The sequence below is a fragment of the Paramisgurnus dabryanus genome, chromosome 5 (assembly GCF_030506205.2).
Source record: "Paramisgurnus dabryanus chromosome 5, PD_genome_1.1, whole genome shotgun sequence".
In the NCBI taxonomy this organism is placed as follows: domain Eukaryota; kingdom Metazoa; phylum Chordata; class Actinopteri; order Cypriniformes; family Cobitidae; genus Paramisgurnus; species Paramisgurnus dabryanus.
The window spans coordinates 28036236-28052603 of NC_133341.1; the positions used below are offsets into that span (position 1 = coordinate 28036236).

General features: G+C 42.4%; 1 protein-coding gene across 1 annotated transcript in view; it reads left to right on the forward strand.

Annotated features, from left to right (window-relative positions):
* The window catches only part of LOC135732597 (transmembrane protein 132C), a 283165-nt gene extending 268890 nt beyond the window's left edge, over positions 1-14275 (forward strand). The window contains exons 7-9 of the mRNA XM_065250807.1: positions 2825-3098; positions 7360-7551; positions 11716-14275. Of these exons, the coding sequence (XP_065106879.1) occupies positions 2825-3098; positions 7360-7551; positions 11716-12900 (1651 nt within the window). The 3' untranslated portion in view covers positions 12901-14275. The remainder of the gene's footprint in view (positions 1-2824; positions 3099-7359; positions 7552-11715) is intronic.
* The last annotated feature ends 2093 nt before the right edge of the window (positions 14276-16368 follow it).

Here is a 16368-nt window from a genome sequence, read left to right on the forward strand (position 1 = left end):
GACCGTCTCGAACCACAGCAAAGACCCCGGGAGGAGGAGCCGGCAGCCGGTCCACCGCCATCGGTTCCGAGGGGTTTCATCACGGGATCAATTAGACTGGGGAGTTCGGTCCCCGCCTCTCCGACTCCGAGGGGCTCACACACACCTGTCTTACCCACACCTACCCCTGTTCTTCCTGCTACACTTCCCGTACTCAGGAACCGGAGGAAGAAGAACAGGAGGAAGGGGGATCTTTCCCAGCCGCCAGAGCGTCTTGAGCGCCCAGAGCCGTCGACGCAGCCGCCAGAGCGTCCAGAGCGCCCAGAGCCGTCGACGCAGCCGCCAGAGCGTCCAGAGCGCCTAGAGCCATCGACGCAGCCGCCAGAGCGTCCAGAGCGCCCAGAGCCGTCGACGCAGCCGCCAGAGCGTCCAGAGCGCCTAGAGCCGTCGACGCAGCCGCCAGAGCGTCCAGAGCGCCTAGAGCCGTCGACGCAGCCGCCAGAGCGTCTAGAGCGCCCAGAGCCGTCGACGCAGCCGCCAGAGCGTCCAGAGCGCCCAGAGCCGTCGACGCAGCCGCCAGAGCGTCTAGAGCGCCCAGAGCCGTCGACGCAGCCGCCAGAGCGTCTAGAGCGCCCAGAGCCGTCGACGCAGCCGCCAGAGCGTCCAGAGCGCCCAGAGGCTTCGACGCAGACGCCAGCGCAGCCCCAGCCATGTGCGCCGCCAGCGCAGCCCCAGCCATGTGCGCCGCCAGCGCAACCCCAGCCTTGTGCGCAGCCTTGTGCGCAGCCAGCGCAACCCCAGCCGTGTGCGCAGCCAGCGCAACCCCAGCCGTGGGCGCAGTCAGCGCCACCCCAGCCAGACTTTGCCATTTTTGGCCATGGTCATCCCGGGACTCTCCCGAAGTCCACCCAGACTCTTTCCCCACCCTCCCACCCTGGACCACCCCCTATGAACTTTTGTGTTCCCCCACCCCCCCCTCCCTTGTTTATTATTTTTATTGTCCCATCCCAATCCAGTCATTGTTATGTCTTGTTTGCCCCTAATGTTATTTGTTATGTTTTCATGGTTCATGTCATGTATGCAGTCCGTCTTGTCCCGTGTTTAGTGTTCCCCCTTCGAAGGCGTCTAGTAGCCGCCTTTTGGAGGGGGGCGTACTGTCAGAATCCTGCCGGATCCTGTTGGTATTTTAGTCTAGTTTAGCATGGCAGGGTTCTGACAGTACATATGTTCTATGTGGGAAGTGTGTGGTTGTAGTATTGGTTTATTTCGACCACGCATTTCCCGGGTCTCGTCACTTTTTCCCCGATCCCTTACTCGTGATTATTTTCAGCTGTATGTAATTTACTTTCTCCCTATTTAAGAGTCCTTGTGTTTGTTGTCTAGGGCACGTTCGTCTTGTTTTCATGCCTTGTCCCATGCTTGTTTTTTGCCCTGTCGGTTCCAGTAAGTTATGTATATTTAAGTCTTGATCTGTTTTGTGTTGGAAAAGTTTAATGTTAGTATTGTTAGTTTAGTGTCAGTTTCATGTAGTGCTGTTGCCCTTGTCTTGTTTTGCCCCCTCGTGGGTTTTGTTTTCCTGTTTTTCCCCCTGTTTTTGTAATAAATTCCTTTTTTGTTACGTCCGCATCTGGGTTCGTGTTTTGTGTTCCCCGTTTCCTGACAACCACAGTTATCTTTGGGTCACAATTAACTGTTTATCTTTATTAACTGATTTACTGTATTTCCATCACTCCCTAGTAAAAAAACGTTATAAACATAGTAAGTATAGTGATCAATTCCCATTACAAGCTAATATTTACCTAAAATAGCTGAAAACCTATGCAAACAGATTGACAGCCCTGCTTGGTTTGGAACTGTAGAACGTTACATGAATCACGTGACCGCGCGGCGGCGAGATCAAAGCGTTTCGTAACTCTGTTATTATACGACTCTGGGTTGTACATAAGGGGAAAAAGTAGCTTTATTCCACTTAAGAAGAAATGTGCACTTTTTAAAAATATCTCTTTACATAAATATTTTTTTCTTCTATTTAAAAGCTACAAACTACTTCATACAAATGCGTGTATATTTAATTCAAAGACTGTAAAGTGTTTTATTTTCATTACTTTTAACAGACAATAGCCTTTTTAAAGCCATATTACATTTCTCTTTGCATAAGAAATATTTGTTGTGCTTATAAATTTTTTTCCCTGTTAAAACAATGATATAGGCCGGCCATTTTCAAACTGTGGTCCGCAGACCACTAGTGGTCAGTGAGGGTACTGCAGGTGGTACATGTAAAGGCAAAATAAAATATAAAATAATATATTTTTTAAGAAAAATATATTTTTTTAAGAATATGTTTTAAGAATATGTTGTACTGATGTGATGACCAGTTATAGTTTTAGTGCTAGTAAGCCTATTTAGAGGTGCAGATAAATTCAGGACTTTGTATAGACATATTTTATTATAATGGTCCGCGAAAATTCTTGATTACAAATAGTGGTCCACACACACAAAAAGTTTGAAAACTCATGATATAGGCTACCTAATTACTGCAAGTAATATAACAAAGGCAATATCCGTGGTATTATTTTATCTAGAAAAAATGTTAACAGTTACAATCATCAAAGATTTTGCATACCAGCTTGAAAATCGGTATCTGCATTGGGATCAGCCGATTACGAAGATAACAAATCGGTACTCAGTATCGGCTCCAAAAATCCTGATCGAAGCAACTGAGCTCTACCTATGCTACACAAAAGATGATGCCAAAGAGACAATTATAGTAAATTGGAGTCAGTCAAGTTCACTTAGAGTTGCTTATTACTTTTTTGCCTTCTTTTCTTGTTGCCCGCCTTGCCAGGCCGACGCGTGACAGCGAGGATGATGAGGATGATGAGAGGAAGGGCAAAGGCTGTGCCCTGCAGTATCAGTATGCTTTGGTGCGAGTTCTCACACACTTTGTAGCAGAACCAGCTGACCCTGGTGGGGAGCTCGTGCACATGCTGGGTTCTGATTGGTCAGCTGATATCACAGAGATGGTTCTTGACTTCCTGAAAGTGGAGGACACACGTATTGCTCGACTGATTGATGGGAGGGTACTGATGGGACGAGACCTGGGCATCACTACTATACAGGTATTATTGATCTTTATCTCTTCGTCCGTGCATCTGTCTGAATGTGCTTTACATTATGTAGGATGATTTATGTAGAAATCAGTATATCACTAAAAATGAAGTTAGTCTGTTTTTTTGTCACAAATATATATATTTTTTGACTATACAGTATGCACTACTAAAGCCACGTGATAGCATAATGTGAAGAAGAGACCAACATTTAGTGTTATTTACTTGTCAACATCCTCTCCAGTGAGCTGTTAGTTTTTAGATTAAAATCTTACATTTCAGTCAGTTTTCACACACATCTACCTTGAAATATGGTGCACGATTTGTATAGACTGATATTTTACCCTGAAGAGATTTCAGTGTCGATATAACAGACTCTGATAGGAGAGCAGTTCAGTTTGTAAATAAAGTGAGCACACTTTATTTAGACGACACACCTTTGACAAATAAATAAAGAACCTGTGAGATAGTAACACCTCCCTTGTTAAACACAGCGGAAATCTTTCCAGTGCCATTGTGTGTGAGTGATAACAAGCTTGTTTGCCTACAGGTGTTGAAATCTCTGAGGTGATAAATGCTCAGCTCTGTGTGAAGTGTTTTGTTGACCCCTGTGTGTTTATGTATATTTCCTTTAGGATACATATGTGCTCACGTACAGTATCTGTTAGTCTTTATTTCAACCTGATATGTTTCATCTTGCTATAAATGTGTGGTGTTTATGTAAGACCATACATGTGATTATTAGTCGGACTGAACTATTATTAATGAATCATCTTGGAAGAGAGGTTGTGTTTTCCCCATGTCGTATTTGCTATCACCACCCCTTTGATTTCCTGTCATTTTAGTTTCTTGCTTTATTTCCCTCAGCACGGGAATCCTCATGGTGTCAGTCAACAGTTTTTGTCCATGGTAACAGGAGTTATGATGACGATGACATGTGGATTCCGAGAGCTCTCTGTACGCCTGTCATGCTGTCTGTCTGTCATAGCCAAGCAATGTTGCAATGTGTCAGCTTGGATCTCCTTTCCTAGGCGTTTTTTTGGAGGCTATTATATAATGGAAAGATGAAATGAGAAGATTTTTAAATAATTAAATGTTACATAATACATATTGGATGAATGGATGGATTGCTTGATGGATGGACTGTTAGACAGTTAGACAGATAAATAGACAGACAGATAGATAGATAGACAGGTGGACTCGTGAACAGGTGGAAAGATAGACAGGCAGACAGATGCTGGACAGGTGGATAGACAGACAGACGGACAGATGAATAGACATACAGACGGGTGGACTGGTAAACAGGTGGATTGACAGACAGACAGACCGGATGAAACAGGTGGATAGATAGACAGACAGACATACAGACAGGTGGATAGACAGACAGACAGACAGACGGGTGGACAGACAAACAGACGGGTGGACTTGTAAACAGATGAATGGACAGACAGATAAATAGATAGGCGGGTGGACTCGTGAACAGGTGGAAAGATAGACAGGCAGACAGATGGCTAGACAGGTGGATAGACAGATGGACGGACGGGTGGACGGATGGATAGACAGACAGGCAGGTGGACTGGTAAACAGGTGGATAGACAGACAGACAGGCGGGGTGAAACAGGTGGATAGATAGACAGACAGACAGGTGGACGGACAGACAGACAGGTGGACTTGTAAACAGATGGATGGACGGACAGATAGATAGACGGGTGGACTTGTGAACAGGTGGAGAGATAGACAGACGAGTGGGTGGACAGATAGACAGACAGACACACACAGACGGGCGAAACAGGTGGATAGATAGACAGACAAACAGACAGGTGGACAGACAAACAGGCGGGTGGACTTGTAAACAGATGGACGGATGGACGGACAGACAGACAGATAGGTGGAAAGGTGAACAGGTAGGTGGACAGACAGACAGACAGATGGAGGTACAGACAGACAGACGGGTGGACTGGTAACAGGTGGATAGATAGACAGACAGACGGGGTAGAACAGGTGGATAGATAGATAGACAGACATATTGGTTGACTGGTAAACAGGTGGATTTAGCAGAGAGATGGGTGGACAGACGGACGGACCGGTGGACAGACAGACTGAAAGACAGAAGGATGGAATGGTGAACAGGTGGACAGACAATCGGGTGGACTTGTAAACAGGTGGATTAGCAGACAGATTGGTGGGTGGACAGACAGACGGGCGGACGGACTGGTGGACAGACAGAAGGGTGGAATGGGAAACGGGTGGATAGATAGACAGACAGATGGGTGGACTGGTAAACAGGTGGATAGATAGACAGACAGACGGGGTAGAACAGGTGGATAGATAGATAGACAGACATATTGGTTGACTGGTAAACAGGTGGATTTAGCAGAGAGATGGGTGGACAGACGGACGAACCGGTGGACAGACAGACTGAAAGACAGAAGGATGGAATGGTGAACAGGTGGAAAGACAATCGGGTGGACTTGTAAACAGGTGGATTAGCAGACAGATTGGTGGGTGGACAGACAGACGGGCGGACGGACTGGTGGACAGACAGAAGGGTGGAATGGGAAACGGGTGGATAGATAGACAGACAGATGGGTGGACTGGTAAACAGGTGGATAGACAGACAGACAGACAAATGGGTTCACTGGTAAACACGTGGATAGATAGATAGACAGACAGACAGACAGACGGGTGGACTGGTGAACAGGTGGATAGATAGACAGACAGGTGGACTTGTAAACAAGTGGATAGGTAGACAGACAGACGGGTTGCGTGGTAAACGGGTGGATTAGCAGACAGATGGGTGGATGGATGGACGGGCGGAGTGACTGGTGGACAGACAGACAGAGAAAAGAATGGAATGGGAAACGGGTGGATAGACAGACAGACAGACAGACCGGTGGACTTGTAAGTAGGTGGATGATAGATAGACAGACGGGTTGACTGGTACACTGGTGGATTAGCAGACAGATGGGTTGATAGACGGACGGTGGATGGACTGGTGGACGGATGGACAGACAGAAGGGTGGAATGGTAAACAGGTGGACAGACAGACAGACAGACAGACAGAGGAGGGACTGGTAAACAGGTGGATAGATAGACAGATAGACAGACAAACAGACAAAGGAGGGGACTGGTAAACAGGTGGATAGATAGATAGATAGATAGACAGACAGACAGACAGACAGACAGACAGACAGACAGACAGACAGACAGACAGACAGAGGAGGGGACTGGTAAACAGGTGGATAGATAGATAGACAGACAGATTGGTTGTCTGGTAAACAGGTGGATTTAGCAGAGAGATGGGTGGACTGGTAAACAGGTGGATAGATAGACAGACAGACAAATGGGTTCACTGGTAAACACGTGGATAGATAGATAAACAGACAGACAGACAGACGGGTGGACTGGTGAACAGGTGGATAGATAGACAGACAGGTGGACTTGTAAACAAGTGGATAGGTAGACAGACAGACGGGTTGCGTGGTAAACGGGTGGATTAGCAGACAGATGGGTGGATGGATGGACGGGCGGAGTGACTGGTGGACAGACAGACAGAGAAAAGAATGGAATGGGAAACGGGTGGATAGACAGACAGACAGACAGACCAGTGGACTTGTAAGTAGGTGGATGATAGATAGACAGACGGGTTGACTGGTACACTGGTGGATTAGCAGACAGATGGGTTGATAGACGGATGGTGGATGGACTGGTGGACGGACGGACAGACAGAAGGGTGGAATGGTAAACAGGTGGACAGACAGACAGACAGACAGACAGACAGAGGAGGGGACTGGTAAACAGGTGGACAGACAGACAGACAGACAGACAGACAAACAGACAGAGGAGGGGACTGGTAAACAGGTGGATAGATAGATAGATAGACAGACAGACAGACAGACAGAGGAGGGGACTGGTAAACAGGTGGATAGATAGACAGACAGACAGACAGACAAACAGACAGAGGAGGGGACTGGTAAACAGGTGGATTTATAAATAAATAGGCAGACAGACGGGCGGGCGGACAGGTGAACAGGTGGATAGATGGACAGATAGACAGATGGGTGGACAGGTGGATAGACAGACATACAGACAGAGACGGACAGATACCTATGATGTGTAATGTTTAGATGTATTAGATATGTAAAGTCAGCATAATGGAAAATTTGTCATCATCATGTCTTCAGTGAAAAATTCAAACTCTATAAGTCAGTATCGAAGGTATGTGAAGATTAGATCACTGTGCATCCTGAGGGCATTTCTCTGTATTTCCCAGGTGATATCCCCTCTGTCTGACTCTATTCTGGCTGAAAAGACGATCACAGTGCTGGATGATAAAGTGACTATCACTGATCTGGGAGTTCAGCTGGTGGGCTCACTGAGTCTATCTTTGCAGCCCAGTTCCACCAACAACAGAGCCATCTACATCACAACCACCGCTCAAGACCTGCTGCACACACCAAAACAGGTGAGCATCAGATTAATTCATTCACATTCACAGTGGCAAGAATAAGCATGTGAAAAATACCTTTAATATCAACAGGAATTGGAGAAATAATCCAGTATGGTATGCAAAGACGTTCCTTAAGCTCTGGTTTTTGTGTTCTCCATTAGCCCACGGCCCCTCGCTAGAGGTTCATTTTGGCAGGTGTTGTTATAGCTGAGATGTAAATATCTCTAATATTCTTCATCTCCCTACAGTGCTGTTTGGAATCATCTGATTAAAGGATCAAAAATAGCAGCACTGCTAAAAATCGAAACACTTGCCTTGCCTTCTGCCAACATTTTCCCACGCACAGGGCCCAAGGTTAACTATGAGTGAATGAGAGTGGGTGGGAAAACACTGCAAGAGTCTCATTTAGAGTTGTTGGCAATTACGGATATTAAGAAAAACATTCGCCATATATCCACACTGAGTGATCTGTAGTTGATCTGCAATTTTTTTTTCAGAATTTGAAATCATGATTCAACACAACTCCCTCTACAATCCATTCTGTGCAATGTATGTGCTTTAATTAGCAACGAAGAGAGCCTGGTTTTGATTCACACATAGTAATAAAATGTATAACCATGAAATATATAAATGTTTAGCTAATAAAATGTATGCACTGTAAGTCACTTTAAATTAAATCATCTGCCAAATGCAAAAGATACTAGGGCTGGGACAACGCGTCGACGTAATCGACGACGTCGACGCAAAAAATACGTAGACGCAAAATATGCGCGTCGATTCGTCAGACCCAAAAAGGCGGCGCAGTAGTAGCAACGCGAGTGGCTTCAGTCCACGCCAGTTTCACACAGCAAGGGTGAGCAGTGCCTGCGGCCGTGCGGCGCATGGTTTTTTCAGCGCCCATGTAAAACAAGCATGCACCCTGCCGCATGAGCAGCGCGAGCTCGCGGCTCGAAACGGATATAAACGGAGGTCGGAGCCAGCTGCAAATACTTGGGCGGCTCTGTAGCAACAGTGCTGCAATCGTTTCTGCGTGGTTCTGCTGCGCTTCTCACGCTCAATTAAAGTGAAAGTGCTTTGTTTATGGTTTAAATGCTCGTGGATTTACGCGAAAAAGTGTCATTTTACCATAAAATCATGAATGTGATGCCAAGTGTGTTTTAAACAGTCATTTGAGCAATTTAACAGAAAGCAATGAAATATGTCACTGTTGCCAGAAGACTGCGCTTTCATTCACTCTCTGTCCAGCAGTAAATGAGTCCTCATCTATCTTAACAAACTTAAGAGAAAGAGATTTAATAATATATGTGCTTCTTAAGTCTATAATAAGTCTATCTTAAGTCTATCTTAAAGGTGCAGTGTGTAAATTTTAGCGGCATCTAGTGGTGAGGCTGCGAAATTGCAACCAACGGCGTAGTCTACTGCTCACCCCTTGCTTTTGAAACACATAGAGAAGCTACGTTAGCTGTCACCGTACAAACATGTCATCGTCGGAGAAAACTTAGTAAAAAAAATTGTCCATTAAGGGCTTCTGTAGAAAAATGGCGGCACAAAATGGCGACTTCCATGTAAGGGGACCCTCTTTGTATGTAGATAAAAAGGTCTCGTTCTAAGGCAATAAACACCTAACGTTTCATTATGAAAGGTCTTTATACACCCCTAATAATATAGTTTTATATATTATTTTGCATTTCTGTCAAGAGATCCTTCTAAAAATTACACACTGCACCTTTAAGTTTATATCTGTCATTAAATGGACTAGAACAGCATGAAAACAATGTGGATTAAACAAATCTAGTTATAAAAATTACACAGACCATCAAAAGGCACATTGAAGAGGTTTTGCTCATAAATGCATGTAAAATAAAGTAATTTGAACTTGAGATTTTTATACGGTTACTTAACTGCACAGTATGCACTGCAAATGCTTTATTGAATGCTACCTCTGTCTAAGAATGCATTATTTTGCATTTGTATAGTCTTTTTTTATTTTGAAATTTTAAGAGCAATAAAGATATATTGAAATGTTTACATTCAGATATGTAAATCAACATGTATAACTTGCTATTAGTTAATTAATGGGGAGATAATCGAGAATCGAATCGAATCGAAGTCGAATCGGACTGACAAAATGAATCGTTAGATTAATCGATGCATCGAAAAAATAATCGCTAGATTAATCGTTAAAAAAATAATCGTTTATCCCAGCCCTAAAAGATACCTAATTTAACTCTTTAATTATGCAAGTGCTGCTGTATGTATATATGAAGAGTTTGGTTCCAAAATGCAATGAATCCATTTGGACTAATTTGGGTAAAAACGTGTTTTTTATACTAAGAAAGTGACAAGATGAAAACCACAATTTTTTGTCACAAACTTTCACACAGCATCTTTAGGTTATAATAACATTAAAAATTAAAATCCATATTTTGATTTTTAAATGTTTATTATAAATACTGATAATTTTTTTGTTTTTTTCAAGTTGCTATAAATCTATTGAATCAATATATAAATGTGCATTCATCTTTGCCATGTTATATTCATTTAGTTGACTAGTGGTATACACTGATTGAAAAAAAAAACATAATTGTCATTAATCAAAACTCTTGTCATATTAAGAACACTGTCATTACTGCTGTCATCCTTGGGACGTCATCGCTGAAATTTTTTGACAAATCGATTAGCTGTAAAATGTTTTGGTCCTGCTCGATTTTCATTGACTTGTAGTAAAATAATGGAAAGTTTTTCATAATATCCCCTGAGGTCAATGTGTTAGCATGACAGAAGCTTGATGCTGTCGTGTGAAAACAAGCAATAGCCAACATTTTTCCTTCGCCCGGGTGCCTCTCATGTAAATTATTTGAATTTGATGGCTTACGTTTCTTCCACGCCACAAAGAAAACACCACAGGTTTATCAGTGGCATTAAAATTACTATTTTGGTTTTGTTTGTTTGTTGATCACGAAGTACAAAGTAGATGAGGAAAACTGGATTGTATTCAAAGCACCGCCAGTATTGTTTACAACGTGTGGAATGGTGCTCTGTGATTTGTTGGAACCGCTTTAAAGCAATAGTTATCGCAAAAGCCTCCATAAGTCATCCTTTTAAGGTTTAGAAGAGTTTTTATGTTTAGACGGTTAGAATGTCACGTGAACGATGACAACATTTCTTATAACATGCTTCTGAGGTGACGTCCCAAATCATATAACTTTCTTTTAAATTATTTTCATACTACTCCTTACCATACAACAAACACCTACATTTGGAAAGTTTCTGGAAGCAAAATTGATGGCAGTATTTTTCATATTTTTGGGTGAACTGTTCTTTTTAAGCAATTATTTTCTAAGTCATTACACACATAGACCATCAAAAAATTTGGATGACGCATCTCCATAGACTTCCATTTTAAAAAATGAAGCCAAAATATCTAAAAAAAAAAAATGTATGCTGACATCTTGCACCAATGAAGTCGTTTGGAGTCTGCGTAGTAATGATCCTAAGGTGGAGTCGCTATATCAAGGCCCATTTCCCCTTTTAAATACCATCTAATAACTAACTTAAACCAAACTTATTAGAAAAACAAACACTTGAAAGTACATCAGCATAATATAAAAACTAAAGAAACAGAAACCATTTTATTTTGAAGTGTAATTTAATTTTTACGTTTGGCGGGGGTTTATGACCTATACTGCAGCCAGGGGGCATCAAAATGTTTTGGCTTCACCCTTCAGGATATCTGTGGCACCCTTGATTACACTGTTGAGTTCTGTTTCCATGTAGTTAATTTACTAAGATGATTAAAAATGTAAGTGCATACGTGAAACAGTATTACTTAAATGCATACAATAAAGGCATGCTGGGTTTAGCAGCCCCATTCTTTATAGATAATGCTTTTCAAGAGTTTTTCTTAGACATGCATTAACTCTAAAATAGTGAATGACTAAAACGAGACTCTTTTGATAATAAAACTTGGGTCATCATAGGCATTTGGGAAGTATTGTATACATTTATCAAGAAAAACCTTGACGTGTGCTTTGACGTCAGTTCAAATGAAATCACAGGACGTCTCTGCTTTGATATTCACATGTAGGATTCATCAAGGACAGATATGCAGTATATACTGTATATAAATGAGAATGTATCTACCTATACCTGCATTTACCTATCTGGTCTATTTAACAGGAAGCTGTCATCAGTGCATGGATCCAGTACAGCGATGGCTCAGTAACCCCTCTCGATATCTACGACCCCAAAGATTTTACCCTAACAATCACATCTTTGGATGAGACGGTGGTGTCCGCCTATCAGGAGAATGTCCAGCGCTGGCCAGTTGTAGTGGCGGAGGGCGAGGGCCAGGGGGCGCTGTTGCGGGTCGAGATGATGATCTCTGAAACCTGCCAGAAGTCGAAGAGGAAGAGCATTTTGGCAATGGGAATAGGAAGTGTACAGGTGAAGTTCGGTCAGAATGATCTGGAGCAGAGGAGTGGAACGGAAGAGGAGAACAGCACAAATGAACAGAGACATAAGGTTGTAGAAGCGGATAAAGCTAGCGGAGGAGACGGATGGAAAAACACAAACACAGCGGTGGACAGAGAGGAGGGTTCCCTAAAGAAACTTAGCACCACAGCAAGGACTACGCTGAACAGTCGCTCCGGAGGCAATAAACAGAGCGGGGGACAGACCAACAACCCTGTGGACTACACCAGTTACCCTGGACAGGTGGACCTACCCAGCGGGGCTGAAAGTGACTTGACCCAGAGTCCAAGAGGTTTGTCCGACCTAGAGATCGGCATGTACGCCCTGCTGGGAGTCTTTTGTCTCGCTATCCTAGTCTTCCTTATCAACTGTGTGAGTTTCGCTTTCCGTTACCGTCACAAACAGCTTCCTGTTCTGGAACAGGGCAACATGAACCACGCCCACGATTGGGTGTGGCTTGGCAACGAAGCAGACCTAATGGATCACCATGGTGACCACGGCCCTTTGCCACACAGCGACGAATGCACAACCGCGATAGATCGCAACGAGGGGTGCGAGGAAAGTAAGTACCTGCTCAATGGGAGCGGCGTTCAGAAAAGCAGCTCCTTGCACGGGCGCGGCATACCCCACGTGCACTCCGATTCACGGCCTTGTTCTGGAAACGATCCCGCTGGTAAGGTAGAACCTCTCAACAACTCGCCCAGCGCGGCCAAGCGGAAGAGAGTCAAGTTTACCTCTTTTGCCACCGTGCTACCCGATGAAGGGGGGCCATACACCAACTCCATACTTATTGGGCATGAAGATGACATTAAGTGGGTCTGTCAAGATATGGATTTGGGACAGTCTGCCGAGCTCAGAAGCTACATGGAGAGACTGCAAGACAATCTGTGAAAGGTGGGATAAGAGAAAAGAGAAAGGGAGAAAGAGGATGGACACACAAAAACTCACCAGAAATGCCTTTGCACTGAGGGAGGATAGGAGAAATGAGTATGAGAGTCAGAGATGGGAGTAAGTAAGAGATTGCTAATAGAGAATTTAAAGTTTTTAAATAAATAAAAGTACGTCTGAAGGAATAATATTCACCGGGAATCTGGAGCTAAGTAGGAATTTCACAAAAAGGGGAAATGGGTGAAAACAGACTGGCACGTTCCTACTGGCTCTGACAAGCAGTCCAGGTGGCGCAAAGAAAGCAGCTGCCAACTGGCTAGAACGCCAGTTACAGACACCCTGAATGAACAAGTATAAACAAGACCAGAGAGATAGGAAACCAATCTGACAGATGTACAGAAACTTACAGTCCACAAAAGTTATCACTAATGTAATTTATTATCTGGTTTATTTAGATAAAAAGTTCACATATGGACCAATCTTATTTTTTAAGAGAATTCCTGGCTTTTTTCAGATCCGATTAGTATGTAAGTAGACCAGAACAGGCCACCGCAGACTCGGCCCGCTCCAGACCCAGGTGTAAGTTTGTTTTTGAACACTCATTTTGTACCGCCTGTCCTCCGGGTTGGCCACATGGAAATCCCGAAGCTGGGATGCCAGCTGTATCGTCAATCAAAACCTCAATAAGCCCCATTTCTCCTTAGGAAGGAAACCACCCAACACAACAATGATGAAAAGCAACATAAGAACCGAAAATACTTTGCGTTTGAAGTGAATGTGGAAAGACTTCTTTTAAGCTCCATTTGGAGGTTGTTCATTTGCACAATACATGTCAGAAATCTGTTCATGAAGTGGCCAGGGCTGAGCCCGTCCGAACAGTACGTACAGCGCCTGACCCAGACTTATTTTATTTTGAATCAGTCTGGCCCCGGCATAGATTGCGACGATGAATCATACAGACATGGAAGCCCACATAATGATTTGTGTTTGTTATAAAACCATATGATTGCTGTGATAGATTAATATACAGATTAGAAATGGTCTATTACTCATGGTAATTGTATGAATGTTTCTCTTTTTATTGAGACGAAATGTATCATTTACCTCTTTTTACACTTCCCTGTGTTTTTTACATGTCCTAGGTTTTAAAGCAACTTTCAATTTCTGCTTCATCGACCCCATCTTCTGAATCCTTGTTGTTTATATTATCGAAGAGTTGTAGAGGAGGACACAAATAAGACCTTCTCTTTGAATGCTCAGGTGAATATATGCTCACAGACGAGACGTGATAGAAAAGATGAAATGTAGATTGTAAGAATGCAATATTTATTTGTAAGTGTAACATGAGATAGGATGTAAATAAAATGATTCAAAATTTCTTGTGGACACTACAAGACGCCTACGCGAGTACATTTTCACTTTCGACGCGTTACGAGTCGTGGGACGAATTTAGTGTTTCACATTCTGTGTTAAGGTTTGATTTCCCCTGGGAGAATAAAAACGATACACTTTGATATATTAAGCCATGTCATGGGTTTTGTCAGGGCTTGCACATTTTACATTTATATGAGATTTACTCTTTTCCTTTGATTTATTATTCCTGTTCATTTCAAAGGTGTTTGAATACTCAAAGCTACACTAAAGGTGCTCAGAATCGCTCTGATGTGTCAAAAGCAACGTGTGAGTCCATCGGTTGGATAAAAATTATGCGCTACGAAGGCTGCACTGACATGCGTCTGGATTTTAGCAGTTGCGGTAAAGGCACTAAAGGAGTTTGACTTGGAGGTGTTTTGAATCTATTACTTTTTTTAAATACACTTATTCACCTGATCTCAATACAACATGATATGAAATCGTGTTTTTCATGGGATCGGTTTGACCTTTACAGTGTAAGGTTTTATTCTGTTCTGTGCTTGATTCTCAGTACAGCAAAGTGACTGCTTTTTCTTATTACGTTGCTTGTCAAGTAACCATATAATAGAACATGAAAGAGAGAGAGAGAGATGTTAAGCTCATATGTCAAGGCCATCGCTGACACCTCAACCAGATGATAATAAACTGGTCTGTAACAATAAAGTGTTTCTTTAAGATGATTCACCATACACGTGAGGCCTTCAATTCAGTGTCAGTGTCTGGTGATTGAAAAATATGAACTCTTATTTTATACGCTGTCAGAAAAATGGTAAATAAATGGTTCCTAGCTGTCACTGGGGCAATATCCTTTAAAAAGGTCCCGATGTGTACCATTTAGGTACAGATATGTATAGATTTGGAACCAATATGTACCTCTGAGGAACTAATATGTGCAAAGGTTTATTTTTTGAAAGGGTGCCACCCCAGTGACAATTTTTCTGACAGTTTATGTACTTCCGAAATGTTTTAAGTTAAAGGGGCCATGTCACAAGACTTTTTTAAGATGTAAAATAAATCTTTGGTGTCCCTAGAGTTCCCAATGTGAAGTTTTAGCTCAAAATACCATATGAATAATTTATTATAACATGTTAAAATTGACACATTGTAGGTGCGAGCAAAAATTTGGTGTTTTGGGTGTGTGCTTTAAAATGCAAATGAGCTGATGAAATGCAAACACTGATCGCAATAATGGTGGTTTGTTGCAATTAAAACTCAATTGTGCTGTGAATTATTTTCTCTCTCTCTTTCTGCACTAAATGGCAGTGCCGTGGTTGGAAAGTGCAGATTAAGGGGCGGTATTATTATAATAAGATCTCCTTATGACATCACAAGTAGCACCAAATTTCAATGAACTATTTTTTACGTGCTTGCAGAGAATGGTTTACCAAAACTAAGTTACTGGGTTGATGTTTTTCACATTTTCTAGGTTGATAGAAGCACTGGGAACCCAATTTTAGCACTTAAACATTTTTTCATGCCATGACCCCTTTAATCTATTTTTAAATCCTTTTTGAACCGCATTTTATAAGGAATAAGTCACTCTATATGAATCTCTGTTTTCCTAAAAATATATTTTGTATGAATATACTGATAAATCTGCTGAGTGTCCATGTATACAAATCTGTATTTTTATAGAAATATACAGCTTGGTTAAAGGCTGAAAACACTTGTTTTTGAAAACACTTCTGGCGAACTACCAAAACCAGGGCTGGACTGGGACAAAAAATTGGCCCTGGCATTTTTGCCCAGGCCGGCCCACTACATAGGATCACAAATCTTTGTGCAATCTTGACTACCAACTCCATACAATGATTAAGTAGAAAAGTATAAGAGCTGACACGTGACATTACAAAAATGTAAGCGGGGTAAAAAGCTTATGATAACTTATGATAACACTGAGACCTGATAAAGTTACAATGAAGTCGCAGTCTCACGGCAGATCCACAAGTCTCATTACAGTGTGTGCTGAATATTTTCATCACTTTTTTTCTGAACACCTTTTACCAATTTAAACAACAGTAATTTTAATAACTAACATTCAATTTTGTGTATATTTTT